This window comes from Puntigrus tetrazona, chromosome 6 (genome assembly GCF_018831695.1).
Source record: "Puntigrus tetrazona isolate hp1 chromosome 6, ASM1883169v1, whole genome shotgun sequence".
NCBI lineage: Eukaryota > Metazoa > Chordata > Actinopteri > Cypriniformes > Cyprinidae > Puntigrus > Puntigrus tetrazona.
The window spans coordinates 12,612,467-12,633,050 of NC_056704.1; the positions used below are offsets into that span (position 1 = coordinate 12,612,467).

General features: G+C 37.1%; 1 protein-coding gene and 1 pseudogene across 1 annotated transcript in view; both read right to left on the reverse strand.

The window, feature by feature from the left end:
• Positions 1 to 1,822: 1,822 nt before the first annotated feature.
• LOC122346840 lies at positions 1,823 to 8,792 on the reverse strand (annotated as a pseudogene).
• Positions 8,793 to 18,345: 9,553 nt separating this feature from the next.
• LOC122347614 (ras-related protein Rab-6B-like) overlaps positions 18,346 to 20,584 on the reverse strand; it is a 68,736-nt gene continuing 66,497 nt past the window's right edge. Inside the window, 1 exon segment of the mRNA XM_043243024.1 lies at positions 18,346 to 18,629. Within this exon segment, the coding sequence (XP_043098959.1) occupies positions 18,565 to 18,629 (65 nt within the window). The 3' untranslated portion in view covers positions 18,346 to 18,564.

The window sequence follows — 20,584 nt, forward strand, 5'->3', positions numbered from 1 at the left end:
ATAATTGGCTTACATTATTAGCCTTCTTTACATGTATATACAAATATGTATAACAAAATACTGTAAAATAAAGTGTTACCTAATTGTTTAAAAAAATATATATTACAAACCACAGAGAACAAGATGAAAATCTGAGTGTAAATACATTGTGAATCGTGATTGCGCCTCTATTGGCTTTTACTCACCGTTACGTTGTTCTAACCTGCAGAACGTTGGTAGTCCAAACAACATTGCACGCCACTGACTTCTCACTGTATGGACAAAAAGAAAAAAAAAAGAAGAGTTTTCTATTTTGGGTTGAACTATGCTCTTTAGGGTTTGAAGCTAGACTTGCAAGAGCTTTATGACGGATTTCATCTTTAAAAAGCTACCATTAATAAAAAAAGAATACATCTCTGAAACCTTTGACTCTTTTAAAGCAACAGTTACAACTGTTCAAACAAAATTTTTCAGGTGCATTCTTACAACATTTCAACCATTAAGCAAGTTGCCGCTGATTAATTGTCAGTTTGCCCTTTGACTTTATCCAGGCTCCCAAGATCATAAGATCTCAATCAAAAAAATGCTTCTCTGCAAGCAAAAGAGTAAACGTCCATTGCCAAATTCCAGTGCTGTTTGTTGAGCTTTGCAGGCCTGGTATCCAGGGTTACGGAATTCGACATCGCAAACCGCTGACCGAGCGCCCGCAAACATATTTCCAGCACTTGCTAATCTGAGAAGGGAAGAAGGAGCGAGAGAGAAAAAAAGAGACACATTCCAAAACAAATTAGATTTGGATATTCCCTATTTCCCTCGTTTTCAAAAGCAAGTGATACATGTCTCCCACTCAGTATCACTCTGGTAATATATGAGTTCATGCTCAATAACAGCCTTTTAGTTATTTCTCCATGCAGGACCTCACATGGATGACATATTAACATTCCATTAGCTTTTCATGTTGAACGTGGTGCGTTGCTGTAGTTTGTGTGTGTGTGTGTGTGTGTGTGTGTGATGCAAACCGCCAGACCTGGCGCAATCTATGCATTCTTGGGGTGAAACTGTACTAAATCATTAAAGAAGCTGTGATAGGCCAATAAATACAGGTGGAGACTTGAGAGAAAGCTTAGGCAAGTTTGACGCTAACTTTACATCTCCGCTGTGCAACGCCAGCAAGGATAATGGCACTTGAGAATGTATCTGATCCCATCACATGTCCAACAGCCTTTTCCGAAGCGCAAAGTGACAAGGAAATGAAACCATTCGCACAAAACTCATCCAATTTACAACAAACATAGCTATGAAAAACAAGCTCTTTAATTCAACCCTTAAACACATACTTTCACAGCCATATCGTGGGTAGGTTTACAAAAATATGTTTTTATACGTATAGGTTAAACTGTACATAAATATTGAAAAAGGCACAGCAAACAGAGTAATGGTGTCTCAAGTGCCCAAACACAAGAGGCCATACGGAAGGTCAAAGGGTCAAGGGTATAGGAGTGTATATGTGGCTGCCCTTCACTAGTGCAATAATCATTGAGGTATCCAGCACTTTTGGGATGTGTTGTTTGGCACTGCTTTGTGTCATTTTTGCTGCCCCCGATCTTGTCCAATCGGTGTGCAGCTTTTTATGAATCCTGCCAGTTGCCCAAACGATTTTTTCTTCCTCTCTTCAAATAGAAATGGCTACAGACAAGTCATCACCTGCAAATGTCTCTGTTCAGATCACTGCACTATGGTTGCTTTGGGGCCTGCCGCCCTGCCCAGGTATTTGGAGACTGTGTTACGCTCTGCTTCATGCTCTGAATGTGGGCGCCCAGCTCCTGGAAGGAGCCTTTATTCCTTAACGCTTCTCCTCCAGAAACTGTGCGGTCACTGAGCCATTTGGAGATCCAGCTGAGTCCTGAGGAAGAGAGGGAGGAAATGACCATTGAGACTGTTGTATACATGATTGACATCATCTTTATAAAAGAGCCAGTCAAAAGCGCCAAAATACAAGTATAACACTGTTATTTAGTATCTCCATTCTTCATGCCCATCTGGTGTATATTGTGTATATGGGTCACGAAATAGCAGTGTCCATAAAATATTTGGAAAATTCAAAGACATCTTCCAAGGTGTTCTAAACACTTGTTTTAAAGCCATTCAATTATTTCTAATATTTTAATTGATACGACTTCAACCTAAAGTCATGAAGGGTTTATAAAAAAAAAAAGTTTTTGCTCATTAACTTGTGCTTTCTTCATTGTAATACTGAGACAGTTATATCACCCTGACATTTTTTTGACATTACTGACCAAATGCAGAAAGTTGTCTACCGAGCTGAAGCTTGAACTTCCTCCATTAACCGCCACGCTGAGAAGAGAGCTGCCATTCTGTGGGCTTCTACGGTTTGGAAGATGAAGATGAAGCGGACGCATGCAGAAGAGTGTGGCTGGGGATACTATCCTGTTTCTTGTGATTGGCCATCGGGCGGCGCAGGGGAAGTTCGTGGACAGATTCTCAAGCTGTTTGAGAGCGTCATTTGAGCCTCATAGTGTAGCTTCTTCCATCCGAAGTTCCATGGCTTGCAGCTCCTCCTGGTGTCTGCGCCTGTACATCCTCATCAGATCTGACAGCACATGACAATAACAACAGCACGCGCTTAAATACGTACCATTCAAAAGTCTGGATACAGTTATTTTATTGCATTATGTATTGCATTTTGCATTAAATTAATAATTTATACATTTTAAATGTTTTGTAACATGTTTTACAAATGTTTTGTGTTTCTATTTTAAATAAATGCTAAAATAAATCTCTTGACGATAGTATCTCTGTGAAAAAATGTTGATAATAATAAATGTTTTCTTGATCAGCATGTTACATTGCTTTTTGAAGGATCATAACACTGGAAGACTGAAATAATAGCTGCTGAAAATATAGCTTTGCCATTACAGAATAAATAAAAATGTATTTTATATATATATATATATATATATATATATATATATATGGTATAGAGAGAGAGTATATATATATATATATGTATATATATATATATATATATATATATATATAGTCATTTTTCATTTACTAAGAATCCTATCAAAACGGCAAGAAAACCTAAATTCATATGGTAAATGTAACATGGGGGAGAATTTATGAGCATTTATAAAACGGTGAAATGAAAATACTCAATAATTCAACACTAGAAAACAATTAATCACAGCAAGTGTTAAAATGAGTGAACTTTTTTATGTTTGAAATAACATAAAATTGTTGTGAGCGCTTGTTTCTGATTTTGTAGTAATGCTCTCTGCACTTGTCCTGCCAGGTCTGGCTGTTGCTTCCATGCGAGCTCGCAGCTCTGTACTTCCAACCTCAGCTGCCTTGTTCTCTCCTCTCCAAACTGTTCAGAGATGACACGTAGCTGTCTCCTGGAGACTGGCCAGCTCTCCGTTTCTCTAACATACAAAGTGAGAATGTGATGAGCAGTGATAAAAGCATGCAAAACTAAACGAATAAATACAAATAAAAACAAATAATCTGCCTTCCATCATAACACCATCCCTCAGTTTGCAGAAAGTACCAAACCATGTTTACAGCACGCCTATCAGGCAAAGATAAAGGTTAAAATACAAAAACTGCGTAACTGACTCAAATGAATACCGCTAAGACAATAACTGTGTACAAACATTAGCCAAGTTATAAAGTGACTAAACTCTCAAAATTCTACTTAGGCCACCTCAGCAAACCCAATGAATTATGGTTAATTCATTTAACGTACTGGCAATGTCAGATCTGTTAATAAAATAAGCTGCAGTTATAGTTTATTATAATAGCAGAAACTCGGTCCTTTGATTACTAAAGGTTTTTGAGTCCAAAAGGGTTGAGAACCACTGCAGCGCTGGCGTGCCTGAGGACCGAGCAATTTTTCATTTTGATGTTAAGGCAGATGTCGATCATTATTAAAATGTATGCATTGCAATAGAATGAAGGTTTAGAGAAAACAATGCAACCTTAGGTGATCTTTGATTCGACTTCAAGCAGATCATTTAGATGCTGATTCTCAAGCTTTAGAGTCTCGTTGACCTGTGTCACCTACAAACTAAACAACATACAGATTATTATTTTGACATAATAAACCAGTGCTTTGGCAATAGACAGCAGGTTTTTAAAAGCACAATCTGGACAGGTGGCTGTGAGAGTGTTTTGGTGTACCTTGAGTTCTGATGTTCACGCCTGCTCGCCCACTTGCTCGTGAATCATCGCTTCAATGCCTGAGGCGGAGCCATGAGCGGCAACGGTGATGTCACGCTGATGAAGCTTACTGGTTAACAGAGACACTTCCTCTCGCTCCTCTAACTCTCATTAACAGTTTGTTCCGCCCTCAGTCACACATAACTATGGACATAAAGAGTTAAATTTGACCCAATACGTCATCATAATTTGTGCAGACAATATTTATCAACTGAATGGAGACATTTAATGTTCAGACAACAAAGCTGGTCAACCACACACTGATAATACATTAAACCTCAAACTGTCAAAAACATACACGCTTGATTTCAGTCGCACAACGAAAGGCAGGTTCCTCCTCCATCTGTTTCCCCATTCATTCTCTCGCTCTGCTCATCTCGCTTTATGCTTTCATGTCTCCAACCTGACAAAACAAAACATGAGTACATTTATACTCCAGAACAAGCTTATTATTAGTTGTTGCTGCTGTATACTGAAGTCATGAGGACACATTTTAAAACATCTCACTTGTCTCAAGTCTGATGACCTCAGCTTTCAGGTGACCCTCACAGCTCTGGGAACTAATTAACTTGGCGTGTGACCTTCTCCCAGATCTTGTCTAAGGAGGCCAAGCGCTTGGAGACGACCGTGGCGACAAACATTCCTCTAGAGACCTACACAAAGAGATCGTGACTGTTGCACAATCGAGATCGACACCTAGCTAGCAAGTCACTTTTGACTGTTAAGTGATGAATCCTAAGAGAACATTGAAAGGAAGATGATACAGGCCTGATGATCGCAGCTCTTGCTTCTGCAGAGCTTGCTGTCGTCACTTCGCCAGAACTGCTGCTGCTGGATTCTGTACTACGCACAATGATCCTGAGCGCCCAGTGTGGCCTTTCAGCTCTGTCGCCTTCAATTAAAAACCTGCAAAAGAATAGTGCAGCATTGTTGTTATTCAATTATTTACATATTTATAGCATTTTATAAAAATAGCACAATGCTTTGCTTATTGCGCTGGCGTGCTAGAATAATTATACTTAATTATACTATATATATATATATATATATATATATATATATATATATATATATATATATATATATAATATATTTATTTATATATATATATATTATATATTTATTTATATATATATATATTATATTTATATATATATATAAACATTATGAACTTTCAAATATAATAATGAAAAGCAAAAGCACTTTAAAAAAGCTTATCCATACAACGCTGCACTAATAATCTTTTCTTAATATCAGCGCTTTAATGAACTGTTAACTGGAAAACTATGGACAGTTAAAACAGATTCAAGAACGTGTTATTCGATTTTTAAGCCTTAAAAGGTTTATAAAGACATAGTTAAGCATTCCACATGTATTGAGTATACAGTTTAACTAGTCCACTCAAAGAAACATGATGATTGCTTTAATGGATGAACAGATTTTAATTTAGGTTTATTTAAACATTGAACAGCAAATAAATACTGAAATATGGTATAATAGCAGTTCTTGCACATCAAGGAAAATGTTTGGACTCGACCACATTTGTTGTGCTCTATATGTATATGTGAATAAAATAAAGTTGAATGATGTTCATCACATCACATAATCTCTTCTGGAAAACTAAACTGCTTTATTCACATGGATCACTTTACAATGCCTTTAATGCACTTTTGAAGCTCGCTCACCGCACTACGCTTCACGTCCATCTCTCTACCTCACCATCTTGTGGATCTGGATCTACCTGTCCCTCAATGTGAGCTGCAGCGGGCAGCTGACCTGCTGTTCCCGGGATGGAGTCTCCCAGCTCATCCTGAAGCAGCCGAAGTCTTTCCAGCTCAGTTCTTGTGTATGCAGGCTGTCCTGAGCCTCTGCGCTGAGAGCGCAGCCGCTGCAGTTCCCCCTGCTCCTGAGTCCGGCCCACACCCTGAGACTGACACACACACAAATTCTCATTAATAGCTAAAATACAACTCTGAAAATGGTGCAGCTCCACCTATGTATGAGCTACGGACCAGCTGAAGAAATGTCATCATGCTTAATTCAGTTATCAATGCTGAAATAAATTAACCATATAAAAGCCTACAGTGTCATATCTGATAAACAAATATTTAAAGGTAAAACACGACAAAAACTTTGGAGAGCAAACCTGGGATGAGTGCAAACTGTTCAGCCAGGCTCTTCTCTTTGCTCCTCCAGTGAAGTCACTTGTCTCTGATACTGCAGTTTTGCTGTTCCCAATCTGATGAACGCTGACGAAACTCCTGCATCCACAAGAAATAAACGCTCAGTGAACTTCTAAACGCTGTACTCAAAAATGAGTGGAATAATTCTAAATAACAGTCATCTCTGCACCTCCAGCTTGCTTTTTGAGGCAGGAGAGCTAGTCCTGTCCTCCTCTCTGCTCAGAGCTCCTTCTCTCTCGTGCCTCCTCACACGTTTACGCTGTAGCTTTTCATAGCTGTGTTTCAACTTTAGACAACTGTTGACAGGAGTGAAGTTAACAGGCTTCAAAGAACAAAGTCATTAGGAACATTATACAGCTTGCTTCTGAAAAAAAAAAATAAATAATAAAAATAATAATCGCATTTCATCTTTACGTGCTGCAGTTGTTCTTCATACTTCACCCACTAGCTCTTTGTTTTCCAGCTTGCATCTCATCTAGCTGTTTCCAGCACTCGGATCTAGAGCACATAAGATAATGCTTATAAGAGCTATGTCAAATGCAGTTCAAACAGACACCTAGTAGAGCATTATCTCCTCTTACAACGATTTTATTTAATGCATGATGCTGCATATGGAGATTCAAACATCTGAGATCATTTTCAAAACATTTGTATTTTCATGAATGGAAAAAAATTTCATAACCATCAAACTAACAGCGCAATAATTTTATTGCAAGAACAAATGAAAAAATCACATTAAAATCATAGCATTTGGCATATCCCATTTTTGATGACAGCGTGAACTCTCACAGTCACTGTCACAAATTGACCTATGTGATTAATTAGCTAAAAGAAATCTTATTTTATATTTATTTTAATATTATAAATACTATTTATTTTAATGTTTAAATCTTATTTAAACATTTATATTAACACAAATTTTCAACATATCAGATTTGAAACCCATGTTAATGAATTTATATAGGCCTACTGTCACACAATTTAAGGAAACATTAGATGGCTGGGCATCTGAATGTATTAATCATTATGTTACACTGTTATGTCATACTTTAACAAAATGAAAATCAAACATGTTATAAGAGAATAGTGCTTTTCCAAATATTACAGTAATGGTGTCATGATCAACATACATATAATCATAATCAATTTGTCTTGATAGTTTTATTTTTCATTTAATTTATGCCGTGTTGATTTGTTTTTTTTGTACATTCTTTCAAAAAATCTAATTATGTTGAAGATGTATTTTAGATACGATATCATACTGGAATAATGCATTTATATTTTAGACCCATTAAGGCAATCCTCTTTAATATTGTTATTATTTTAATAACTTTATTTAATATATAATTTGACAATTTAATATTATAATGTCTAAGGCAACAATAAAAGTAATGTAATGTAATAATCTAATATATTCAGTCTGTTATTCTGATATATTTAATGTCTAGCTGATCTAACAAAAATCAAAGAAAAACAAAACCTGATATCCACCAGCATAACCAAGCTTGGAATTTTTTTTTTTTATAAACTCTGGAAAAAGAAAGTCAAAATACAATTCCAGGATGGCTTGGGGGTGAGTAATTCATGGTTTATAGTCTAGTCTAGTCATGCAGGAAGACCCATGCTTTCATGCAGTTCACCTGCTGCAACCCCTTTCACTACCACCAACATTTGGAAACCACCGTCCTGGAGCTCCAGCAGGGACATCATCATCTCCTCACCCTAAGTGTCTGCCATAGGTGAAGGCAGATCAAAGAGATCTTACCACTGAACGCGTGACACAAAACCATCACAATTCGTGGCCTTATATTACACTTAATTGTAATCTAATGTGTCTGGAGCATGCCGTGTCTCATATCTCACTGCAGCATTAATCCTTGGTCAGTCAACATGAAGGCACTACAACTTTCTTTAATGTAACAATTTTGCTTCTTACAGCAGTTCTGCACATGTGAAGGTGAACGAGAGACAAGACAGTACCTCTGAGCCCCCTCTTGTCGAGCAGAGCTCTGGCCGACTGGAGCTCCTCCTGCATGTGATTCTGCAGACGCAGCTCCATGGCTCAACCTCTGCCTCCCATTCACGCCGCGTGCCCCACCATGATGTCGATCTGCCTCATCAGCTCCTGTAATTCCGGCTCGCAGGGACGACAGGACAGAGCTGAGGAGATGAAAGACGGCAGAAAGCGTAAACCCAAGTACCGCAAACACTGATGCTGTACGCCTACAGCAAACTCACAAGTCACTTTCTTATTATGTGGATTGCTCATAATTTGAATTCTCCCCATGTACCTGACATCATGATCACGGAGACTGCTCAGAAATTCTTCCATTATTTCTCAGTGGCCTTTCTTCTACATCATTATTGCAAAATATCTGGACGGCACTACTGAGAGGAAAAAAATCATCAGCATGATGAACGGTGTAAGTGTCTGCATAGGAGTTAGTTTCAAGGGCAACTACAACCACAAAGGCTACAAAAAAACCCATTGGTGTGCTCTGAAAGAATTGAGTTGATATATCACGTAGATCTCTGACAAACTTAGACGTCGTGCTTGAGAATCAGGAATAAAATATTGCATTGGTAAGAAATATGTTAACAGAAATAGAATTAGCTAGGCGGTGGTGTTCCAATAATGTCCAATACAATAACAAGGTATTGCGTGCTGAGCTATTATCAGAAACTGATTATACGTGATATAATTATGTCTATATGACTTTTCGGTTTTTACACATTGGGGATCGAATTGTTTTATTGTTTGTTAATAATAAATCACTACTGTGCTAACATTAGCCTGTTAGCGTGGAGTAACAGTACGCGATTTACTTTACTGTGTTTGCACAGAAAGTGAATGTACACAACAACATTTTTGAACTCGAGATAAGTTAGTTTATTTTCTTAAATACAAAAAACATCACTTTACACTTTCCGGACGCTTTGACATCATGTTTGTCAAGCGCAGGGGTGACAGAAACTCAACAGTTAGGAGGCGTACAACAACCAAGAATATCATAAACACAAGAGTACAGAACTGCCACTCTGCCTGCGCTTCCACTGGGGGAGTATCACGTGTCTCACGAGTACAGCTTCTCATTGGACATATTGCGCTGTGTCAAAGTCCCTTTCAACGATTTTTATTTCAATGTATTTATATATAATGTGTTTTATATAGTCTTTAACAGAATTCCAGCATGCTGATTAGTTTGCTTATAATTTGGGATGAAGTGTGGAGATGGTAGCATTTAAGTGCTCTATTAACTTATAACGTACTTGAATACAGCAAACTCCATTTAACTGTGATTTGTCACAAAAAGGAAACGATAAATATTTTGTATTAGTTTGCATGTGTTTTACGCATTTGCATGACCATTGCTTGCGACAAACCCGGATTTACTTAATATATTAAAGCACAGACAATATATTGTGAATGTAGCATTTAAACTGGCTTTTACATAAATGTATACGTGACGTAACTAATCTTTCTACTTACAGTGACAGGGCACAAGAATAGCAGCTGTATAAACACTCTCTACAGTCCGCGAAGGACTGTGGGTAATTTATTCGACCATGAGGTGTTGACATCTTTTGATGGATCATCAGTCAGCTTTTTAGTAAAGCTTCAAATATTAGTTCCGTATAGGCTACGGATACCAAGGTGATTAGGTTACAAAAAATAGAAAATAGACTTAATCTTTAAAAATACACCAGTGTTTACAAATACACGTGTTTTTGATAAGTTAGTAGCTAAATGATTATGGATACAAAGTATGCAGGTTTTACTGTAATTTATATATGTACTTATACACAATTGCAATTATGTAACTGTAATTTAAAAATATAGTTTTAAGTTTGTCGTTGTAAGTTACGTTCTGAAACTGAATTCATCGTGAGAAAGCTGATGCAGTCTTGACATACCGAATGAGGCTCATAAGAGGCGTTAATTGTTTCGATTCGATTCAATAGAGTAAAATTTTATATGCGTAGATTTAACGCAGTATAGCAAAAATATTTACTGTGAAGTAGTACGGAGTTTTACCTGTTTAAGTTTGTATGGTGTCAGGTCGTAGTATGTACTGCACGTGGCTCGTTAGTCTAGGGGTATGATTCTCGCTTCGGGTGCGAGAGGTCGGAGGTTCAAATCCCGGACGAGCCCCATTGTTTTCGTAGTTGTTTTTTAGTGGTTTGCTTACTTAGAATAATGAAATAGTACATACACAAGCGAGTGTTTCCTGTAGAAAATCACCATGTGTTTAGGTAAAATAGAAAGTACGCGTGTATCGTTGCGTAGTAACGTTAACATCACTCTCTGACGCGTTTAGATTACTAACTATTTTCATGTGATGTCAACGAATAATGTAGTTAATAAAACAAACTTAAAGACAGTATTATAATAAAACCCGTATGTTTGTAGGAGAAAGCTATCGATGCTGTTTGCGTAAAGTTTACTTGCTATGAACACCGGCTTCTTCTAAGCGGCTCGTTGGTCACAGGGGTATGATTCTCGCTTTGGGTGCAGAGGTCCCGGTTCAAATCCCGGACGAGCCCATGTTTTTCGGATTTTTTTTTACATTTATTTGTTTTTGTGAGAAAATAAGTTAGTAGTGCTTATACTGGAAAGTGTATAACATGTTTGAAAAACCAATAACTATCATTGATATTGTAATATCACAAAATGTAAAAATGATCACAGACCAGTAAGCTTTCCATTGATTTAGGGTTTGTTAGAATAGGATGATATTTAGATCGGATGCAACTATTTTAATATCTGGAAACTAAGGGTGAAAAAATTAAGTCTTTAGCAATGCATATTATTAAGACATTTTTTTTCTCCTTAAATAAATAATTCCTGGTATTTCCTATTGCATCTTTAACAATTAATTTTGGGAACTCTCAGGAAATCCGAATGATTTACAGTGTTGACATGATGTACACTTTTCTGAATAACTGGAGAGTTTAGCTGTGTGGCAATGGGGGAGGAGAAAGACGTGTATCACCTCCCCCATGACTCGACAGCGACTTTAAAACAGCAGGCGGTTATTCACGCTGACAGCAGAGCCAGTTTACTCTCATTCACACACCCATAGTTCATCTCTGACAAAGATCTGTAGGAGTCCATACAGAGGAACTGGATTCATTCTACTGTAAGTATCTTTCTTGATTTATCTCATTTAAAACTGAAGTTGATTTACCAAAAAATTAGTTTGTGTTGTTTCTGATTCTAGTTACAAATTTCTTAATAAATACTTTTGTGTTGCCCATTAACGTATCCAAACGTAATTAAAACAAGATACATTTATTTTAGAAGCAACACTGAATAAACCACTGACACAATTGTAAAAAATTTTGAAAACTATTTTAAAAAAAAACATTGAGTGTAGTGAGGTATAAGTTTAAAAATAATCTTAATTCAGGATGTATATGCATTTATTTTATTCATTATTGCTTTTCACTTTACTTTTGTTTAATGGTGTTAGGTTGGTTTCAGTGGAGGAAAAATTAATTTCTGCAGCGTTCTGTTTATTATAATAAAAAGAACACACTGTTCAAATGATTTGACACAAGTCAGAGTTACAGTTTGACTAAGAATGTTCTCACGTAATCTTTCACCTTACCATCACCAACAAGACAACAAACCAAACCAAGCGTATAACGTTATGTAGCGTTAGCTTGTCCTGGAAGTATTCTGTAAATTGTATATTGAAGTGAAGTGAATGTTCTCATAGTTGCAGAAACCAGAGATCTTGCCATTCTTTAAATGCGTTATTGTTTTGTCTGCATTAGTACTCAGAAAAGGGTCAGAGGTCAACACTCGGGGTCAAACTAAATTAATATAATATTCTGGACTAACAGGTGGTCTGCAGCATTAGAGCAGGAACACTATAAGGATGAATAGTCGGTGGGGTTGATCTGGCGAGGGCTTTGCCATCTGCTTCAAGATTTTAACTGTCACTTTACTGTGCTTAAAGAGATAGTTAAGCACAAATCTCGAAGTTGTTATCAGCGTCGTTCTGCTTTCAGCGAAACGACACTGGGACAGGTTGAAAGTTGCATCTATTTTCTTGTTCTTGCAGATAACGCCAAACAGCTTCGGAGACTACAACCGCATCGATCTAACGTCGGTTTGTGTTTTCGGCCATGGTGCTGTTGGAGGATCAGGAATGTGGGGTCTGTTACCTGCATTACTCCCGCATCGACTGCGTTCCCAGATCTCTCCACTGCAACCACCGTTCTGCACTCCTGTCTGGAGACAATGGGGCTGCTCTACAGCGGCCTGCGCACCGTCGCTGCCCCCTCTGTCGCCCAGGTGACAGTGTGGACCGAGGCTCAGCTTGCAGGAGGCTCTGTTGTCGACAGCCAACTGTGGGACAACATTTGTGATGAGCAGCAGCAGGAGAGAGCGAGAGAGAGCTGGAAGAAGAGGGGAAAAACACTAAGATGCAGGTGCTGCCTCACCACAGGCTGAATGGTGAGTGGCTCTTTATTCAAAAAGGCTTTAGAATGTAACTCAGACACACAATGACTTCTTCTTTGACGAGTGTTTTTTTAATTCATTTTTTCAATTTTCAATTTTTATTTTGTTTTGGGGAAATTAATAAAGAAAGCGTATCAGAGCGTCCTGATGACATAACTAAGAAAAAGGGCTTGTGCAGAGAATGAACTAATCAAACAGGAATGATTATTAAGTATTTTGATTCTGAAAAAGCAGCTATGCATTTTATTAAAATATTATTTAAAACATTTTTGGACATCAAATCAAAGTCATGCGGTGCAAACCATTTTGAAATAAAAAGGAATAAATCATCTCATTATAACAGTTAGAGACCTTGCATTACTGTGAGAATAAAATAATAATTTGGCTGTTTTTATGACATTATACATTTATGACTTATTAGTTTAGGTCTAAAATGCCATGTGGTTAGACTGCTCAAAAATGTAATATTTCCTTGAAAAATGATTATTATTATTATTATTATATAGCATAAGATGGGTACTCCTCACACATATCAAAGGAAAATATATTTGTTGAAAACGGCACACTTACTAGAGTTGTTTTAGAATGTAATTATAAAATGTTTTTCATTATTCTCATATTCTTATTTTTCCTTGACCGGGTAACCTCAGTGACTGGAGACAAATGTGTAACATACAACCAGATGCTAAAATTAATTTACAGGAGTCAAGTGAGCCTTTTGAACCGGCAGCCTCCGGGTCACCTGATTCAGTTTATAAGTAGCCAGAATACTGCAGAAAATATACAAGATGTTACGTTTGATTTTGCTAGTAGAGCAGTAGGTCTTGAATCACTTCTTATACTTAAATAGAAACCTCAGACGTGCCTGTAGCAGTAGCTAGAAAATAAGTCCCAAGGACAGGAATGAACTAACTTCCTCTCGTCTCTGGTTTTAGTCCCGTGCCAAAACACTACAGACCCAAATTCAGACTCCGACTTTCCTGAAGAAATGAGCTTTTCCAGGTACCCGAAGGAAGGATCGTTCCACCTGCAATGTGTGAGTCTCCATCCTACCACAGCAGTTCAAAATAGCCTTTTAAATGAAGTTTAAAAGATTAAAAGATAGTTTGCCCAAAATAGAAATTCTGTCATTTTATTTCAGGTTGCTCAATTGAAGCAAAATGTAACAACGTATGAGTAAGTAAATGATGACTGAATTTTCATTTTTGAGTGAATTATCAATCTGTCAGAGATCTTAATACAATCACGTGCGGAAATATTTTAACATTACTGTGATATTTATCAAAACTTTTAACTTTTACTTTTGCCTCTCGACAGACAAATGATGTCATGGCGAAGAGGCTTTCATCGGAAGAGATTTTCTGAAAAGCGCAGCAGGCGCCATGACAACATTAACACTCGAAGCTGTGCACTTGCCGTATGTTCTGCTGCTGTCATTAAAGCGTGTGCCGTGTAGTAATCACGCCTGGCGTACTGAAAAAGCAGGAGCAACAGTCGGTCCTGGACAAGGTTTTTAAACAAACCCAATCTTCTCCATGCGCTCCGTGACTGCATTTTCCATTTGAATAGCCTAGCCAGACGTCTAAATCTACGCTCCTCCATCTGAGGGAACGTCTCATTAGATATTCCACCCTTAATCCGTCCCAGCTGCTGAGGCTGGATTTGTTTCAACTGTCGAGAGAGAGAGAGAGAGAGAGTCCCAGATGCGAGGCAGGACTTTCTAAGCAGATGGCATCTCCCAGGAAACATCACCATCCGTGTCTCAGATAGGCGCTTTTTGAAGTTATTACGAGTTTTGTTATTTATATAATTTATGAATGATTGTAAATTAAAAATTCTGATGGCTAAATGTTGCTGGGTTCTTCTCAGAAGCACACCTTGACCTGTTCACATGGCTGTCTAGAGCAGGGTGCTTCAAATGTTCTGAAACCAAGGACACCAAATAAGACACATGTCCCTCTTATGCCCCTCTTTTGTTTTAAAATAAAGAAGTAATTTCTGAGATAAATGTAATTATAAAATTAATAAAAATGTTTCCTAAGAGTAAAAGGTTGTATATTGTTGTTGTTTTCCTAAGAGAATAAAATAAGTGCAATACAATGACTTTTACAAGCAAATGAACAATAAACATGTTTTATTTATTGAGCACTCACTGACTCAGTGATGATTGAGAGTCATAAAGTAAGTGATTTAAATGAAAGAAGTTCAATCTTTATCTAGATATACGGCTTGATTGCATACAAAATACATGATTATATTCCATACTGTTGGCATGTGGTGATACTCACTGTAGAAAACTAGAATGGAATCACTCAGCCCGTGTCAATGGATTATAAATGCTATTCATTAAACATCTGTCGTCTTCTATGTATCATTTCTCAAAGAGTTTTGACTATTTTGGTTTACAAAGTTTCTTATATTACAATTATTAAATACAGTGTCTTGATAAACACGCCTTCATGTACCATTTTCTAAGAAAATCTATAATGCTGCATAGAATTCACTAAACTCAAGCAATATAGAACTGCAAAGAACAATAAAAAAACAAAACGTGAACGTGACTTCCTGAAAGTGAAAGATAAAGTGATGCAGTAGAACTATTTTTGTGTTTCCTCAGAAGGCTTCACGAGCCAAAACAAGGATGTAAAATGACTATAAAGCTGCCATTCTTCCTGTGAACAGGTTCTTCTTCAGAAATCTCCATGTGCTGTAAAAGAAGAACTATCCTGAGTCCTTCACCCAGTCTTTGTCTGTGCTGCTGCTTTACAAGCTCCTCATGCACATATAGGTCAAACAGATAGCTGCTGATTTATGAATGTCTCTGGCAGCTGATCAGAAGTCAAACAGAACATTTTCTCACAGTTTAAATAAAAGACTAAACAGCTTTCACCTACACCTATGCAAACCTGTTTGGAGAGAAATATTGATTAAGCTTCAACTTGTTTTGTCAAGTTCTTCAAAGGTTTCATGTGTGAAGTTTCACAGCCTAATCTGACTCTTATAACTTATAACAACAAACATTATATATTATATATATATATATATATATATATATATATATATATATATATATATATATATATATATATATATATATATATACTGTATATATCAATTAATTACATCCAAAAAAATTTTCTTTACATAATGTTTGTTGTACCATGTATATTTTATAAATATATATTTATATCCAAATATATTTTTATATTTGCATCAAATAAATACATTTTAAATATGCAAAAATGTAAACATAATGTATATGTATTCATTTGCAAACCATGTAAACCATCACTTTATTTACTATATATATATATATATTAATATAAAACATAATACATTTTCTAGAAATATACAAGCATGTATATATAAATAGTAAATATACACAGTACACAAATATATTATGTGAAAAAAAAAGCCCCCTTTATCTTGTATGTGATTCATTGTTATGAATCATTTTACTGTTTACACACACACACACACACACACACACATAGCTGTGCATTTATTTGATCAAACATACAGTAAAAACCTGTAATATTGTGAATTATTATTACAATATTAATGTTTCACTAATATGTTTTATTAAATAAATGTGGATTATGAACCTTTAAAAAAGTCCATTCTTATTCCAAACATTGACCGTACAATATACTCAGGAGAAAAGAAAAACAAGAATAGCCAATATACATTTTTGGTAATAAGACACTTTTATTGATTTTACTGATTTGGACCAACATGCTAGATTTCTATACAGTGTAGATGGTAAAGCTAGCTCTGAATCAATCAGGCTGGCTCCACCGAGCTAAAACATATACACCGAGAATGGTTGCACCCTTAAAGCATAACTCAACTCACGCACAGACATTTCACCCAAGGCTGATGTAGCGTCGTGTCAATCTGGCAGACTACGGTTGTACAGGTACAATGATGATATGACGCGTATCTGCGCTTCCCATTAAATTCAAACCTCTTTTCCAGAAGACAGAAAGCAAAATGTAAACAAAAACAATAAATACCTCCACCCAGCTTTTCTGAACCTCTCTGCGATTTGAGAAAGCATCGGCACAGGCGAGATCTGATCCTTCAAGCTTCCAAGCAGACCAAAGCGTGGCGAAAAGGGTTTGATATGAGTCAGTCAGTTCAGTGGAATTCACCTTCCATTCCAACTAAACCTCGCTGGATTCTGCTTGGATTCGGGCGCTGTGTCATGTGCTCCTACTCACGATTTCTCAATGTCACAAATAACTAGTCTCGACTCGTATGTGACGTCGTGTGAAGCAAATTCTACAAACAGTTTATCTGTACAGTGACCCTCTGAGAGGTTTTCACAGAGATGTACGCTACAGTTTGAACTCTAAAGTGGTTTAGAGGACAGGCGTTCGACGGCAAATTTGAAACATTTACATCTTCCTTTGTCGAAAAAGTGCATTTAGGATTCACATGAAACACATTTCAAAAGAAACTGATATACTACACGTATGTCCCCGGTCAGTGCACTACAATTTACTGGCCCCAAAGAGCAGCTATTAGACATGAGTGGGTTTCTACACGAGGCAAACACTATAATGCTGCATAATGCTAATTTCTTAAAAGTGAAACTACAAAGTTATTTTTGGAGGAATGTCCCATCTTTTGCATTTCTGATATTAAAGCCTGCTAGAAAACGACAGCTGATGTATTTACAATGGAATCGGGCTGTTTGATGAATCAGGCGTGAAAACCGCTGACGTGCAAATGAGTTATTCCAATCAATTAAATATGAACGAACAAGTCTGGATGCATGATTTGCTCCTCTGTCGCGTTCACGGTCTTGCGACTATCTGCACTGCACTAAACGCCCTAATTTAGTTAAAGAATAAAAAAAACATTCCACCGAAGAAAGGGGAATCCTTTTTCTCGCGTTAGAGTCGTTTGCACGAGCCGTTTCCTTTCATCGTGAACAGGAAATTCTAAAGAAAAATGATGCCGTAAACATTCAATAAACCACGTAATTAAGACACGAACACGCATATAAACGTGTTTTTAAAGAAAAACACACACACACACACACACACACACACACACATACTATGGAAAGGTTTTTAGGGATCGGAAGTGACACATTTACACAAATTCACTTGGCCTTAAACTTAAAATTTCAAGTTCTGTCACGGCAAGAAAAAACAGGCTGAAATGAGCTGATTGCATGAAGTGCATCGAGTCAGAAAAAAAGCGTCTGATTCACATAATCTTGCGCTTTACAGCAGCCAGCAGGACTGAGATGATACTTTTAAAAATGGCTAACATGCCACGTTTCCCATATTTTTGTGGTTATTAGTTGTTTGAATTGCCCTCCTGCTTTTCGAATCCTGCTTTTTATGGCAAAATTATAGAATTTAGTGCTCATCCTTGTATACAAAAAAATACAAAACAAAGAAGAAAAAATCTACCTCTCTACATTTTCAAAAAGTATATACGTTGGACATAGTCTACATTTTTGTTGATTTGAATTTTTAGGATTTTTGGCAATTTTGTTACTAAAGTATACTATTTTACATTTGAAATTGATGTAACACTGATTCCAACCAGTTACTAAAGTCAGATGGGAAGGCCAAATATCCAATCTGAAAACACAACTGGAAGCTAACCAAGAGGAAGCAACACAACAAGCACGTGGTGTAGATGATGCTGGAAATCAGATGTGAGCTATTAACAGGAACATCCACCCTCGGTAGTCGGAGGCTCCTGTGGTTTGTCCAATTTAATGTCAATCACTGGAAATCGCTGTTAAGGAATAAAAACTTCAACACATCAAAGAAATTACATCAAACTGAATGTAAGCATAACAGGTGAAGGGAATGATAGCCTATTTCTTTTTTTTTTTTTTTTTTTTTTTTTTTTTGTTGGAGACCGTCTATAATTAAGGCTTGTGTCATTTAAATTATGATTTATATTTAATATTCAATTTTAAGATAATTTATAAAACGAGAATATAAAAGATACCTAAATACTGACCTCTCCCGAAATAAGGAGTAATTGCAGCCATAAATGCTGCAGTATTTAATATTTTCTGGCACCATTATATTCACAGACGGTTTACAAATAGCACAACACGGCGCAGAAAACGCTGTTTGGGCATATTAGCATATAAGGGCTGAATATTTTGACGGCACTTATTTTTTACCCCACATTTTGATTCGTTTTCTTTATTTTGTGCCGACGTCTGCCAGCACAGGGAACGCCTGCCATCTAGCGGCCATCCCCCGAAACGCAAGGCGTCTTTCCTTGCCGTCCTAAAGGAATTTCAAACGAATGTAACCTGGAGTTCCTGAGAGGTATGCAGGTTTAGCGGGGCTTTTCTGGGTCTCTTCTGGGTCTCCAGTCATACCAGCTGCTCCGTTACGCTGACTCTCAGAAACGTGATGTCCCCATGTTTGCGTTCATGAACACATGTCGAAGTGGCGAGTGATCCGATGTGCCTGTCTTAGTCTGGTGAACGGCATTAAGCCTCATCTGTATGCGTTCGTGATATAAAACCAACTCAACGCTTTAAACGCGGTGAAGGCAGATCCTGAGCGTCCTGTCATTCCACAAAAGATATGTTCGGTTTCTTTAGAAAACATAAGTGTCTTTCGAGACAGCCGTCAGCGTTAAAGGCTCCCTGTTTACACTGGGCTCTGCTATGTTTCATTCCCCCAAAGTGCAATTAAGGTATACTGTATGAATATTAATTGGGTCACACAGACATTGCTCTGTAACCTCCCGAGAGCAAGTAATGCATATTCATCAGTCATGACTTTCCCCATAGTAGGGTTCAGTACTTATTAAATTAATTAGCGCATATCCCAAAAATGTTTCAGCCAATAAATGAAAACATCACAATCGCTTTAATTAACACTAATGATAAAATACTATTTGTAAAGTACTGTTTGTTTCCGTGTTGTGACACATTATAGACCAGTTCGCCCCAAAATTAACATTCTGTTAACCTATCAGTTGCTCAGCCTTGAGCCATGGCACATAATAATTAATTCAGCTTTAAAACACAAATTAAATTTGCACACTGAACTAATACTTTTAGTTTGCTTTAAAAAAACCCTCAATTGTGGAGTTTGCAACTCAAAGGCAGACATGCTCTAAAGAATGAGTAGCCTTAGCTGACTAAAATGCACACAGGAAAATGTGTTAATTAACTTGTATGCCCTTTTGTCCCCGTAGACGCATCAGTGAAGTGTTATCTCACAATACCCCACAGATCATGTATTACCGTTATTTTGAAAGAGCCTATTCTGAGTGGAAGCAGAGACACTCGCGTGTCATTAAATGTAAACGAGTTGCATGCATCCGTTTAGTTTCGATTATCATGCTGAAACCGTGCTGCTGGTTTATTAGTTTATACAAATCTGATACACGGCACACATCCGGCGTGCTACACCTGCGCTTAAAACGGTCAAAACACGCAGTCGGTTGTGTCTGTGAAAGTAAACAGTTGGGAAAGAAACTGCAAGCTGACCAGCTCGTACAACCTAATTAATTTAGATCTAGTAAAAACCATGCTCCACAACACTGCATTTCCGATCTAGTGCAGGGATACATCATATTATACCGGATCAATTCTAACTTTGTTTTATCGTGCCTGTAAACAAAGTTAAACCTGCCAGAACAACCAAGGGTTTTGATACCGCATTTTAAAGTCGCCTCACCATCATCAGGACACATGATCAGATTG